This window comes from Rhinolophus sinicus, linkage group LG07 (assembly GCF_036562045.2).
Source record: "Rhinolophus sinicus isolate RSC01 linkage group LG07, ASM3656204v1, whole genome shotgun sequence".
Lineage (NCBI taxonomy): Eukaryota > Metazoa > Chordata > Mammalia > Chiroptera > Rhinolophidae > Rhinolophus > Rhinolophus sinicus.
This window is the reverse complement of record NC_133757.1, coordinates 4633248-4647678: the sequence shown is the minus strand read 5'-3', so window position 1 is coordinate 4647678 and position 14431 is coordinate 4633248. Positions and strand designations below refer to the sequence as shown.

The window sequence follows — 14431 nt, the reverse complement described above, 5'->3', positions numbered from 1 at the left end:
TGGGGAATAAATGCTGATGGAAGCCCAGTTCCAAAGAAAAAGTCTATTTACCTTTTCTACCTCATAGGAAGTTTTGGAGATCAAAACTGATGATGGTGTGAAAGTACCTCCCAAAGTACAAACATGTGGTGTAACTCCAGGGTCTGATTTTTCCTATGATTCAGCAGAAATCAGTGAATATCTGATATAGTCAAGCTTATGGAGGAATAAAGGAGTTTTTATATCGAAGTTATACTATATTTCAATGGAATTTATAATGAATGCGTGTGAGTTTATTTGAATTGTTTAAAATGGAAATAACCCATTATATACCCGATACACTGAAATTTTATTCATGAGAATATAGAATGAATATAGAATAGACATAAATTCCATTACTCATGACATACAGTCATGGTGAAACCATTTATTTACTCACTCATCAGACAAATATTGATTGAGCACCTACTATGCACCAGGCTCTGTGTGGGGTGCTGAGGAAGCTTCCTGGCCTCCTGGAGTTAACAGACTGGAGATAACATCAAGCAGGTAATCAAATTACCATGACAGGGATTATGAGCTTAAATCATCCTGTGTTTTCTCAGGTGTTTAGACTCAGCTTTGACAAAAGCCCCAACCAATAACTGAGAGAAACAAAAGGAAACACTGCATTCTTTGCTGTCCAATACACATCAGACTCTTGTCTGGCAAGTTCTCTTTATCAAATCCTATTTTCTCATTGAGACCCATTCAGTAATTAAAGATAAGGTCCAACCTCTTCAAAATCAGTATCAGTTGGCTCAGGCTGCCATAACCAAGTGCCACAGCCTGGGGGGCTCAAGCAACAGAAGCGGAACTTCTCCCAGTTCTAGGAGCTAGAAGCCCGGCCGAGACCGAGGCGTCAGCAGCGTCCGTTCCTCCTGAGTCTTCTTCTCTCGGCTTGTAGATGACTGTCTTCTCCCCGTGTCCTCTGTGCTTGCCTGTGTCCTAACCTCCTTTTCTTATAAGGACAGCAGTCATATTGGACCAGGACCCTCCCATAGGACCTCATTTACCTCTTTAAAGACCTGTCTCCAAGGTCAGTTGCATTCTGAGGTCCTGGGGGTTAGGACTGCAACACATAAATTGGGGGGGGGGGTTTACAATTCAGCCCATAACAGACTATAATACATCCCTTTGTGTCCAGTTCTTTGGGGGTGTGAAACCAAGAAAGAGATGAGACACCATATCGATGTTCCTAAGTTGGCCAACTACTTTTAAAACAGGGCAAATTTTCCTTAAAAAGGAATCACATCTTCTACATCAAATATCTTCCCCAATTAGGCTATTTCAGTGTGTCACTCCATCTGTTCTTTATACTGGGTTAACTGAACATGGCTTTGAAAAAAGACACCTTTTATCTAAAATAAAATTAACCGATGTCAGATTTGGTTTGAAAGGAAGAAAATCATCTTGCATTTAAAGTAGACTGCTCAAGGTCAGAGAGAGGTCAAATGAATCTTTGGATTCTGCATCTTGCTCTGGTAGTAAATCACCCATTTCCTGACCAGCACCACACAACACTTGCATTTGTACATTTTCCTTTTCATAAATTCTGCTTAAGATATTGATTTCTTTTAAATGTTTCAAACATGATTTTGTAGTGCTGGTAACTGCCCTCGCAGTTTTATACATGCTATTGACTGTTTTTAACTTTATATTTATGCCTTAAGACGTATTACTAAGAAGGGCACCATTTCATTAACTGAAGTAAGAACAAAATAAACAGCGAATGGTCAGAAAAATCAGGTCCTGAAACACTGGAGTGAACATGCTTTTATTCTGTAGCGATTTATTTCTCCAAAGGGTAAGTGTCTAATCCCACCTATAGCTTTGAAATCTGTATGTTTTCTCCATGAGACAATGACTTCCCTTTCCACAGCCACTCTGCAACGTACAGCTGTATTTCCCAGATGGGTTCTTTGGCTCCCTCTCCCCACAGACAGTCTCTACAGGCACTTCCGTGTTAGCAGCAAACATGCTTTTACCCCCATTAGCGCCACCCGGTAATCTGTCAACACAGCGGTGTCTCGTCCCAACTGTAACGCATTTTCAATTGTATGGGTTCACTCTGGTTGTAGCAATAGGAAGGCACAGTTCTAAGACAAATGGAAAAATTGAAGCTTTTCTCCCTCTCCATCCTGAAACTTTTGTCTTTCCATGAATTTACTAGAAACCAAAAGATTCAATGCACTACGATGTATAACAGTGAAAAGCTGGCAAGAATCGAAATCGTTCTTGAAAGGGGACTGGGCAGGTAAGTCATGGCCCACACAGCTGCATCGTATTCTGCAGAGATTACAGAGATGACAAGGAATTTCAGTGACATGGCAACATGTCTGTGACAGAGTGTTACGTAATAAAAGAGAGCTATAAAAGTTGAGATATGTTACAGTCATATGTAAAACAATGCATGAAAAAATAAGTGAAATAAATATACTTCTGCCTTTTCGTAAGTGTCTACATGGAGTTGCCATTACTGTTGTTGTAAGGAAAATTTATACTTTTTTGTTGTTGTTGTTGTTTTGTTTTTTTTTAAAGAACACTCGGTTCCATATTTCATTCCTTGTAAATAACCACTTGGCTACAGAAGTGCCCGCCTTTCATTTCCACAGCTTCGATGGGTTTTGAAAGGAAAAGGGATCAGTCTCACGGAGAGGTGGGGTTTATGGCAAGTACAAAGGAGGGCGTCTGTTTGGGGTGTTTCATCATTTGCAGCAGCCACACAACACACACTCAGGCAGGGGCATCAGCAGCTCAAAGTGAGAAGGGAAATTTGAAAGTCACACTGCTGACATGATCACATTAGGTGATCCGGGTCATTCCAAAGCAGATGTGGAGAAGGTGTGACTTCTGGGAGTTAATCAACGGAGGCGCAGATGATGACCAAATGTGAGTGTGTGTTATAGGGACCCAGACACGTGGTCCCCCAGCTCTAGATCGTTAGTGACCAAACTGAGCATTAACATCAACAGGAAAAGACTGAAAGTTGCCTTTCAGTGGGGAAAGAGACAAGAAAGAGTTTCAGTTGGTATCTTTCCTAAAAGAGTGGTCACCGACCTGGTCCTCACCCTCCCCTTCTAACTGGCTTCTAGCTCTTCCCAGTGAAAGTTTGTCATGATCCACTACTCGTTTCCCTCCCTGCAACCCAGGAAGGGTTCCCGCTCCTGCTGCCAGGGAACAAATTAATTACAGACACGCATCTTTACATCTTCAGACAGCGAGCTCGGCCCTTCCACATAGAAAGGGCTTTAAATATTGATGACTGAATCTCAGGACCCAGAATAACATCCTTTCTCCATTGTGTGGGATTTCAGTCCCAGGGTCTTGCAGGGAAATATCGGGGTTTATTAAATGCAGAGCTGAATCAAAGGATAATACCTAAGGCAGGCATTTCGAGGAAAAAATATGTTTGACGGATACCCTTGCTACTTTAATCTGTTATGAGAGATCAATTCTTATAATTTCACTGTCAGCATTACAAAAGTTGGTGGCAGAATATTCACTTGTGAAAGACAACACATGCCTTGTAACCTGTGACATCCCCGACAATCCCTTCAGGCAGGAAAAGTCCATATTCTAAATTCTATTCAACGGGAATGAGCCTCCTCTAGGCCAGCCCTTTAGAGCAAGGTAAGAACCCGACCTCTGAAACCAGACAGCTTACGAGCTGCGAGATGGGGCAAGTCAACCACTGAACGTACTAGACTTAGTTTTCTCACCGGCAAAATCAGCATAATGACAAGACCTCCCTCCCAGGGCTGTGGAAAGGATGAGATGAGGCAATTACACAGAGCCCGCCATGTGATACACTGGCAACGGTAACCACTGTGTACAGAGTTCTTTGTTCTCTAGAATCAAAACATTTCATTTTATAAATACGACCTTTAATTCTCTTCCCGATTTGAGACCACTAATACTTCTTGCGGTTGTATCAACCTGTACTAGCTGTTAGATTTCAAATTACGTCTTCTCCACCTTCAAAATGCTATATAGCATCTCTCTCTCCCTCCCTCCCTTCCTCCCTCCCTCCCTCCCTCCCTCCCTCTCCAGCAGATTAATTTTGGTTTAAAACTGAGATTCAATCACTCTACTCTGCTTTGACACTGCAAATTTACAGACTCTTGGTGAAGATTATAAAAGAATAATTGCATATACGCTGCACACTTTCATGTAACAAGTCTTCGTCATTGATGGTTAGATTTTCTGCTGTGTTAATTCAATTTTTGACTAAGCAAAATAAAATGTGAACACATCATAAGCAGGCCAGTGATCACATTGTTTATGGTTGGCTGCATTTTGCTGACTATTCTAGAAGTTAGAAACATATGTTACCTTGGCGAAGTCAGATTGCTTCTCTGTAACTTCAGACTGGAGATTTTTAAGGGCAATTCGATCGTTGGTGGTGTACTGATTGTCCCGTAATCCTAGAGAAAAGGAGATAATATTGCTACTTCTTAGTATATGAAAAGATAAAATAGAGTGTATAATTTTACTATAAAATTTAATGTCACCTCTTCATGTATTATACTAGCCAGTGGTGAATCCAGTATATTCTGACCCATGATAACACCTTGTACATTTCCCCATTCTTACCCCCCGCCATTTAGGGTCTCTGAGTTCATTATTATTTAGTTTCTTAAGTTGAAATATTCCTTCTTTCACACAGTTGTTTATGTTCCCAGACTCAATAATAATTGAATGAGTTTAGCCTTCTCACATTAACCCGTGCCTTCTGCTGAGTTTACATCCAGCAGAACAGAGAACCTCATCTATGGATTTCACAGCCCCCCTAGAGTTAAGAATGGCTGAAATACAAGACCAACTTTCCTCCAGCCTCTTAACACAACCATTCTTGACGGAGTGATGAATGACTCAAATGCTGGTATCAAAGCCAGTTTGGAATATCTAAGGATAATGCTGGGATGATAATGTGAGGATAAATGACACTGTGGACAGCCCTCCACAGAAACATCTGCCACAATGACGGCCGACAATATTACCAGGTCAAGTGTACACAGCAGGGGACCAGGACGTGGGAGACCTGGGTTCCAGTCCTGGCTCCACCATCAGCGAGCTTGATAACCAGGGACAGTCTATGGACCTGCTCTACGGCATTTCCTCATCCTCACACCTGCCCTGCACATCCCACAGAGCCCTGGATAGAAGGGAAAGTGCTCTTAAAGCAACCTGGCAGAATTAGGACCTCTGCCTGGGCGTCTTGAGTAGAAACATGAATCAAACTCAGGGAAGTGGAATGAAGATAAGAATGTGTGTGAGCCAGTCTCCCAACCCAGGGTAACAATTTTGCCTCCACAATACAGATGTTTTGGGGGAAATGATTTTCAAAAGTCTGCAAAGAATGGTTCCCCGACTGCTGACGCTGGTGATGACACAGAAGGGATTTGAGAAAGCAGTTCTCTAAACGTGTAAGCATTGTTTAGCAGTTCTCTAAAACTTGTTTTTCCACCCTCCTGCCTTCTTGTTCTTGTTAACCTGCCCCAAATGCCCAGCAGGTTGACCTTGCTCAGTGATGTCATTTGGTGCGGTACAGGGGGAGTCGCCGGATGGGGGGCCTCTGCCAGTGGTGACAGTTGTGTGGTCGGGTGGGAAGAGTCAGGGCATGTGTCCACCCCATGCCAGGCACTGTGCTAAATGCTCGATATTCGTCATCCCATGTTCCTCTAACCGCCCTGGAGACAGGTCACATGCTTCCTTTGACTCATGGGAACTGTCAATGGCTCACTGCTTTGCTCTGTGGGAGGCTGTACCGTTTCCACGCCAGCCCACAGCCAGCGCGACTCTGGGTGCAAAGGCCAGGGCAGCCTTGTCATTCATGCTGCAGAGCACACACCCCGGCCAGCTGGTCCCCGAGACCATGGCCTTGCTTGGCTCCTCCTATTCCCATCAGGCCTCCCCAACTCTCTCGTGGTTCTTTCCCGAAGAGCACCCCCTCCCGCAAGTCCGCCCATCCTGCCTCGGGCTCTGCTTCTTGGAAATGGGACCTGAGATGGGTCCTACTTCACAGTGCAGTTTAAGAATGGGGGCTCTCCGAGGGGGACCCCCAGACCAGCAACCTCAGCATCATGGGGAGAAATGCACATTCTCGGGAACTCTGGGGAAGGCGCACCTACTGCATCAGGAAGCCTGGGGAGGGGCGGCCGTGGGGCCTCGCCGAGGCCTCGGTGCCGATCAAGTCCGTGAACACTGTCGGCCTCAGACCAACAAGCTCCTCTCCAGGTGGCAAGTTTCAGATCGGGAGAGAACCATCATGCTTTGATTCAAAGCCACCCCACAACTTGTAGAAAACCCTATCCAGGGACTGGAAATGCGGCTTTTTCACCACTGGCTTCAGTTAGAATGAAGTCATCACGAATGCCAGTGTGCTGACTTTTATTTTGAAACAGATTAAAAACCAGCTTAGTCAACCACCCATCATTGCTGGTGCCCAGTGTGCTTGGCTAAGGAGTGCGTCCTAGCCCGTCCCAAGACCTCCCATGAGACAGTTGGAAGAACTGAACATACTTCTGTCTCCATCAGCCAGCGCCACTCATCCACCCCCACCCCCAACTCCCTTTGAGCCCCTTCCCAGAGGCCACAAGAATCATGAGCAACAATTGAACACACCATGAGGCCCTGAGCCAAGCTCTTGTGGAATCCAGGTTCCCCCGCTGGAGGAAGGTGTACTTCAGCGATGGGATCCGACTGAGCAGTTCACACAGCGCTCAGGGTGTTAGAGGCTGAGAGACAGGGCCCTAGTGGAAGTCACAGCTTTGATACCTCTGGTCTCAGTAAGCCACAGAGGGAGCCCTGCCAGCCAAGGGGCCCAGGAAATGGCGGGGAAGGGGACACTTGGAACGGCCTGGCTGGATGGGTGGATTTAAGCAAAAGTGGAAGTGGGGAGGGGAGAAGGTGGCACAGGCCTAGCAGAGGTGAAAGACCAAGGTGGGAATGGCTTCCGGTGAAGCAGAAAAGCAGACAAACCCAGCATCTTCAGAGAACAGCAAGTAGCAGAGTGGGCAAAGCAGAGGACAGGGGAACAGAGTCACACACGATTCCACCGGTACCCAACACAGCCTGAGTTGTCTCTACAGAGAGAGCAGACTAGTGACATCATCATGCATCGCCTAGCAACTCAAGCCATCCATGCCAAGTGCCGATGGTGGACATTCGGCCTTAGTCAGTTTGTAAGCTTGTTTCCCTCGCTCCATCACTCCCACTTCCTGGATGGCCAGTGCCTTCCCTCGTTTCTAGTCCGAGACGAGTCAAGGCTCACCTTGAATTTCTGCCACACCTTTAGCCATACCCTTAAAACAGGTGTTTCTCAGAGAGAATTACTTTCCAAGTCTCAATTAAACATCTCTGTGAGACTTGACACTGTTAGCTACCCAAAGTCTCTGGAAAATCTTCCCATCTCTGACTCTGGAACAACGTAGCCTTCTGACTGTCTTCCTCCCTCCTGGCTGCTGTGTGCCTTGCTTTCTTTTGTGGGGTCTCTCCTTGATCCCTGCCCGTTCTCCCCCTGAGACATGCCATGGCCTCTGCTCCCTTTGCAAATCAGTGCCAAGGAAGGACCTGGCTCTCACCTGTGAGCACCAGCGCTGAGCTTAGAACCAGCCGCTTCCAAGTCACATGAAACTGGGCTTTTACGAAACCAACCAACCCCTTTGCGGCCCCCTCCTCCCCTTCCTCTCCCCCCAACCCCACCCCGTGTCCATTATCTTGGCGAGTGGCCCAAATCCTCCCATCACCCACAATAGAAATTGAGGCGTCCCCCTCTATACCCCTCCCTTTCCCTCACCTCCAACGTGCCGCTGAAAGCCGAGGCCTGTTTCATCTCAGGAAAAAGGCTCTGCTCCATCCCATCAGTTGAATCTTCCCTCTACTGCCTGGTCTCAGCAAGGTCACCATCAAGCTGGTGACCCCACCAGCCTAGTCTCCTATCAGGTTCCCCCAAATCCCCTTGACACAGCCATGTGTGACCTTGTGGGGGTCCCGTGCTCCTCTGAAAACTCCAATGAAAGGGACACATTCCCTCGCCCCCAGAACAGGGTATGGGAAACATACATGTGAAAATCTGCATACACGTACAGGAGGGTGCTCAAGAGGCCAGAACAGGGAGCATTAAAACAAGTGCTCCTACGTCCCACACGTGGCCAGCTTCAATGTCCCCGTGTCTTTCATCTTCCGTGCCACCTTCCTAATTTTCCCACCGGACTGACTCCTCACCCTCTGATACCGCTCAATACCAACTCCTCTCTAGAAGGGCTCCCCAGCTCTCCCTCCAACCTGTGCCTTTCCCTGTGTCCCCAAATGCCTTTCTTTTTATAAGAATACCAGACATTGGATTTAAGGTCCAGCCTAATCCAATATGACCTCGTGGGGATTCCATCTGCAAAGATGTCCAAATAAGGTCACATCCACAGGCTTTGGGTTTAGGACGTGAACACGTCTTTTAGGGGACCACAGTTCAATGCACAACAGTGTCCCCTGGCAGGCTGTCACGACCATAGGTCCTTACTACACTGTTCTGTAACTATCTGTTCAGGAGTCAGTCCCCCGAGTTGACCGAGGTCTTTAGAAGTTCTCCCCCACCCCCCACCCCCATTCAGTGCCTGGCCTACTGAAGACACTCACTGAATGTTGGCTGAATTAACAAATTATTTTATATTTTTATAAGAGGTACTACATCAATGGGGAAAAATCAGAACATACCTTCCTGAGACAGTTTGATGATATCCCATGGGTGTTTCAGAAACATTTTACCCAATTTCAAAGGTCTTTTAACGATAAGGTTGTGTTTGGCTAAACGAGTGAAGACTCGGCCACATTTTACATCTGTAACTACTCTAGGAATGAGGCAGGCTCCCACCTTCCATTCCAGCTAAAGAACCTCCTAGGGTTCTTCCACCCATGTGACGTCACCAGAATGTTTACGCGACAACCAAGGGAGGCGGCCGGTTGTCCACCTTGGTGCCATTTCTCATTAGCAGGAGCAGAAATCATCACTTTGACGTTTATATCTGAGGTTCCTTTGCCAAGTAAAAAAAAGTTTGCATGATCGTTATGAAAAGTTTTCTGCAGAACACTGTTAGATGTGACGAAGAACTATTTTATCTATTGCCTCCTGTCAGATACACTCTTTTCTCTTCACCCCCAGCTTCTCAGTACTTTATGTTTCACCTGGCTTTGAGGATGCTGTCTTTCTTGCCAAGAAGTATTTTTACTGTTTAAAAATTTTCTGAGCATTAGAATACATTCAGATAACATCACAACATTAGTTTGTTTAACCTACTTGCAATGGATGTTACCAATTTTTGCATACCGGTTCATCTAGAAAATTGGGCAGTCTGTTTACCATGCAAGCTATTACAAGACCGATTGGTTTTCATACAATTTAATAAAACACCTTTGACACTAAATTATAATGAACATTGCTTTGTAATTTATACCTAACTACATTTGAGGTAGTTTATAATTAACAACACAGATAAAAAGCGATGAAACTGTGATATATTTTTTTTTTTTTGAAAAGCGGCAAGTAATGAACTGGAGAAATCATTGAACCACAAAGCCTGGGCTACAGATGGCACTGGCACATATGAATCACAACATAAGGGTGAGTTTGCAACAGCCAAGGCCAAAGGGGAACGTGATAAATTGTATAACTCGTTGCCTTTCAAATGAAATGCACTGTTTCATAAGGAGTTTACCCCTGGGATAAGACATTGAAAGTATGGTTCATTATATAAATGGACAGCCCTTTTGTAAGCATTTTCATAAACACTGGACCAATGTACATTTCACTGGATAATCCCCAGGTGCTTTGAGTTTGGTCAATACCACTATTACGTCATAAAGGCTCACATTTATTGCATTCTCCCTGTGACACAGACGTTGGAACCAAGTGTTATCTCCTTTCACATTTGAAACGGTCTTACGAGGGGGGCACTGTTACCTCCCCATTTTACAGATGCAGAAGCAGACCCTGCTGAAGCATCCCGCCCAGTGCGCCTCAAGCTGAGTTTGCAGTGTTAACGATCGCTGTCCATGTAGAAACGGTAGGAATGGGGCAGAATCGGCAGAATCCGACAACATCTCTGAAGCTTGAGAAAGCGGATGGAGCAGCTTAGGTTGTGGTGTCAGGCTGGGCTGAGCCCTGCAGCTCCCACGTTCTACTGCTCCAACCTTGGATGAGTAGTATCACCTCCAAGCCTCTGTTTGCTCCTCGGTCAGAGGCACACTGACAGGCATTGTAGGCTGAGAACTAGGAAGTGAGGTTAACAAAGGTTTCCACGGGCTCAGCACCATGCCTGTCACACAATGGGCCCTGGAATAATGGAACGGATTATTAGCCCCAGTTTTGCATGTACTCTTCATCTCACTCAGAAAATTACACTAGGTAGCAATCAAGGTGTTTTAAAAGCCTGTCCACTAATTTTGTAGCCGCTTGGGCTCTGGCTGATTTCTGAGATGCCTGAAATCTGAGGTGCTGTCACTGCGGCCCTTAGCCTTTCGTGTGGCTGGAGCAGGGTCTCCCCGGAAGACGACGTAAGACTGGATGCAAGGACTGCACAGCAAATCTGAGCGTACACAGCACCCTGTAAACCACGCAGCCCTGCCCGTGCGTCTGGCACTCACCTGATCATGCCACGACCCCAGCTCAGCAAACATTTACGGAGAATCTAATGTCTCTGCAGACCTGGGTTAGGCGCTGGGGTAACAAAGATGAAGAGAGCACAGGAGTCCATCTTGAAGAGCTAATAGCCTCGTGGGTGAATGAGGCACGAAGCAAGAGCTTTTACAACACAGTGTGGGTTTGATCATCTTCTCTTACGGGCTGTCTTTTTGTAAATGGTGGTAAAATACACGTAACATTAAATTTATCGTCTTAACATGTCTAGTTCAGTGTCATAAAGGACATTCATGGTGCCATTCAACCATCACCACCATCCATCTGTACATTTTTCAACTTGTAAAACTGAAACTCTATCCCCATTAAATAATAACTCCCCATGTCTCCCTCCTTCAGCTGCTTAAAATTTCCTTCCTTTTTAATGCTGAATAATATTCTACTGTATGCACACACCACATTTTATCTATCCATTTATGTGCCAATGGACCCAGGGGTCACTTCTACCTTCTGGCTTTTGTAAATAATGCTGCTATGAATGTGGGTGTGCAAATAGCTCTCTGAGTGTCCCTGATGTTAATTCTTTCTTACAGGTTGTCTTTTGCCTTCCATGATGTGGGCCTATCTTGGATTTATCTAATATATTCTTAGCAAACACTGGAGTCCTTTTTGTGAGAGGTAGGAAAGGGCCAAGAGAGACATGTGGATCACTTCAGTAATCACCTCAATGGCATCTTTAAAAATTATCCTTTCCTCCCTTTGCACCTACACACAGGGGGAGCGCAGAGGGAGTGGATCTTGTTTTTGGTCCCTGACAGAGGTAAGCGGTTAAGCACAGGTCGTGTCTGTCATGGAACCCAAACACCTTCAATGTGGGCTTCAACATTCAAGGGAGAAAACGCACCTCCCTCTCCCAGGAGACTCAGAAAACCAGGGCCTGGGCGGCAGGAGTGAGGGTTCTGGGTTCCCAGTGACCTGCATCCTTGCCCAAGCAGAGGGCCTGCGTTTGGGCAGCAAGAAGGCAGTGGGAGAGGTTGAAAGCATCTTTTTCCCCTTTCTTTTGGCCCTCAAAAGGACACAACACAAGATGGCAGAAGACACTAGATGGACAGCAAGGACATTAGGCTCAGATTCCTCCTGGCCACTCTGCTGTGACCTTGAGCAGTTCAGCCTGTCTGCTGAGCTCAGCTCCCACATCTATGACACGAGGAGCGTGTGGGGGTCTACATGGTCTCCAGGACACTGTGTACCTGTGCCATGAGGTCTTGTCCTGTGATGGCTGGGTGGTGAGGCCCTGGGGGCATTGGAGGGAGAGCGTGACATCTCCCTTTAGCTTGCCTGCTTCCGGAAGTGGAAAGTGGCCTCATGTGCATCTGTATGGCCTCTCTTCCTCAAGCACCATCAATCTCACTGAACAAGAGCCATTATCATCTGGTATTGAAAGTCACAGAGTGGCTTGACTTCAGCGGTGACCACTTCTACCCCTGCAGGTAGGTGGCAGAAAATCGGGCCCTGCGACGGACAACAGTGACCAGTGACCCCGTACCTCAAATGTCACCTAGGCTGCAACGGGACCCCTCCCACTCACCAGACTCATGACCCAGGCAGCTTTCTGTAGGACGAGCACTGATGAATTATTCGCTTTTCATTCAGAACTGGATAACGACCAACACACATGGAAGAAAAATGGGACATCTTTGAAAATTCCTGCGAAGGAACCTGGAACCATGTCCTGCCCAGCTGCAAAGCCACACACTCCAGGGAGACCAAGAGAAACTGTCAGCTCAGGGTTCATTATGTAAACAAGCCACGAAAACATTTTCACGAGGTGTCTGCATGGATTTCCTGCCCTTCACAGAAGCAACATGACTCTTGGTTTTGGGCCTGTGTGGCTTCTTGCGTCTCATCGGTGCAGCTGACTTGGCTGGAGCCTGGCTGGAGCCTGAAGCAGGCGCCCACAGAGATGATTACAGGCTTCACCATGGGCTGGACAAACGAGGCTGGCACAGTGTCTGAAAGCTCCAAGTCGTAAATCTCTCATTAGAAGAGCCATTAGCCACACACTGCATGCCGGGGGGTCTGCAGAGAGACCTGCTGTCTCCAGAGCAGATCTGAGAGCTCAGCATTCAAGGGAAAACCCAGCCTGGGAGATGCTCACGAGTCATGCTGCTGTGACTCTGTATCCTACTTAGAAAACCGATGTGGCCTCCCCACACCTTATCAGCTGGCTGGACAGTGCGATAAGGTCGCTATTCTCGCCTGTTTCATTTTTTGTTTGTTTGTTTGTGTTGTTGCTGTACTTTAATGGAGCAAAGATCCTAGTACTCTGTGTCCTTTATTGGTCCTTCCTACTGTAACAGGCCCTAAACTGAGGCACAAACCAGGGAAACTGTCCCGTGAAATGTGCGTGCACGTTAGAACTGAAGGCTGCCTTAAATATTGGCTGGTCCACACCTGCCAGTTTACAAAAAAATGAAACAGAGGCTCAGAGAGGGGCAGGGCTTGTCAGAGAAGCTTCCAGCTTGGAGTGGCAGAGTCAGGTTTGCTCAATCAGGTAAAAAAGACCCCAGATCTCTGGGTCTCAGTCAAGTTATCTTCTAAACACACTCTGTCTAGCTGGGCTGAGCTGCTTGTTCTCTCTCTGCAGTTAAATTTTTTAACAACAGCTTTATTGAGATATTATTCACATACCATACAGCTTACCCTTTAAAGTGTACAATTCAATGGTTTCTGCATATTCACCAAGCTGTGTAACCATCACCACTATCTAATTCCAGAATACTTCATCATCCCCCAAAGAAGCCCCATGGCCATTACTTCCCATCTCCCCTCACCCCGGTCCCTGGAAACCACTAAGATATGTTTTCTGGATTTGCCTATTCTGGGCATTTCATAGAAATGGAATAAGATACTGTGTGGGCTTTTGTGTCCGGCTTCCTCCCCTGAGCATCACGTATTCAAGACCCATCCATGTTGTAGCATGTTGTAGCATGTCAGGATTCCACTCCTTTCTATGGCTGAATAATACTCATTTTGCGTTCATATTCATATTGTGTGGGTAGACCACATATTGAGCCCACACTCATCAGCTGATAGGTATCTGGGGTGTTTCCATTTTGGGGTTCTAATGAACATGCCACTACAAACATCTGTGTACAAGGTTTTATGTGGACACAGGTTTTCTTTCTCATGGGTACAGACCTAGGAGTGGAACCACCGCTGGGTCCTATGGAAACTCCATGTTTAACTTTTTGAGGAAATGTCAAACTCTTTTCCCCTGTGACTGTACCATTTTACAGTCCCACGAGCAATGTAAGGGGCTTCGTTTTCCCCAGCTTTGGCAACGGTTGTCATTGCCTATTTATTTGACAACAGCCGTGAGAGAGGGTATGAAATGGTATCTCATGATGGTTTTGACTTGTGTTTCCCTGATGACCTGTAACGTTACGCCGCTTTTCGTGTGCTTATTGGCCACTTGTTTATCTTCTTTGGAGAAATATCTATTCAGACGTTTGCTCATTTTTAAATTGGGTTATTTGTCTTTTTATAGAAGCCTGAGGAAAACTCTGCTTAATGATGCCTCCCCCTCGCCCCTCCCCCCCCCTCAGTGAGTGAAAGGGACAATTGCGACTCCTATCTGAACTTCAACAACGGCGGCATCCCTGCATGGAGGCTAAAGTATGTTCTTTGGTGTCCCACAGACATGGATTTGAAGCTAGCTTGACTGCTTACAAAGTTTGTGACTTTGACAAGTCATCTAACTTCTCTATGCCTCAGTTT

The 14431-nt window shown here is 46.2% G+C and overlaps 1 protein-coding gene across 4 annotated transcripts in view; it reads right to left on the bottom strand.

Annotated features, from left to right (window-relative positions):
• The window catches only part of LG07H10orf90 (linkage group 07 C10orf90 homolog), a 190261-nt gene that overhangs the window by 60592 nt on the left and 115238 nt on the right, over positions 1-14431 (bottom strand). For all 4 annotated transcript variants that reach the window (XM_019728236.2, XM_019728237.2, XM_074338815.1 and 1 more), the window contains one exon: positions 4354-4445. In XM_019728236.2, coding sequence (XP_019583795.2) covers positions 4354-4445 — 92 coding nt within the window. The remainder of the gene's footprint in view (positions 1-4353; positions 4446-14431) is intronic.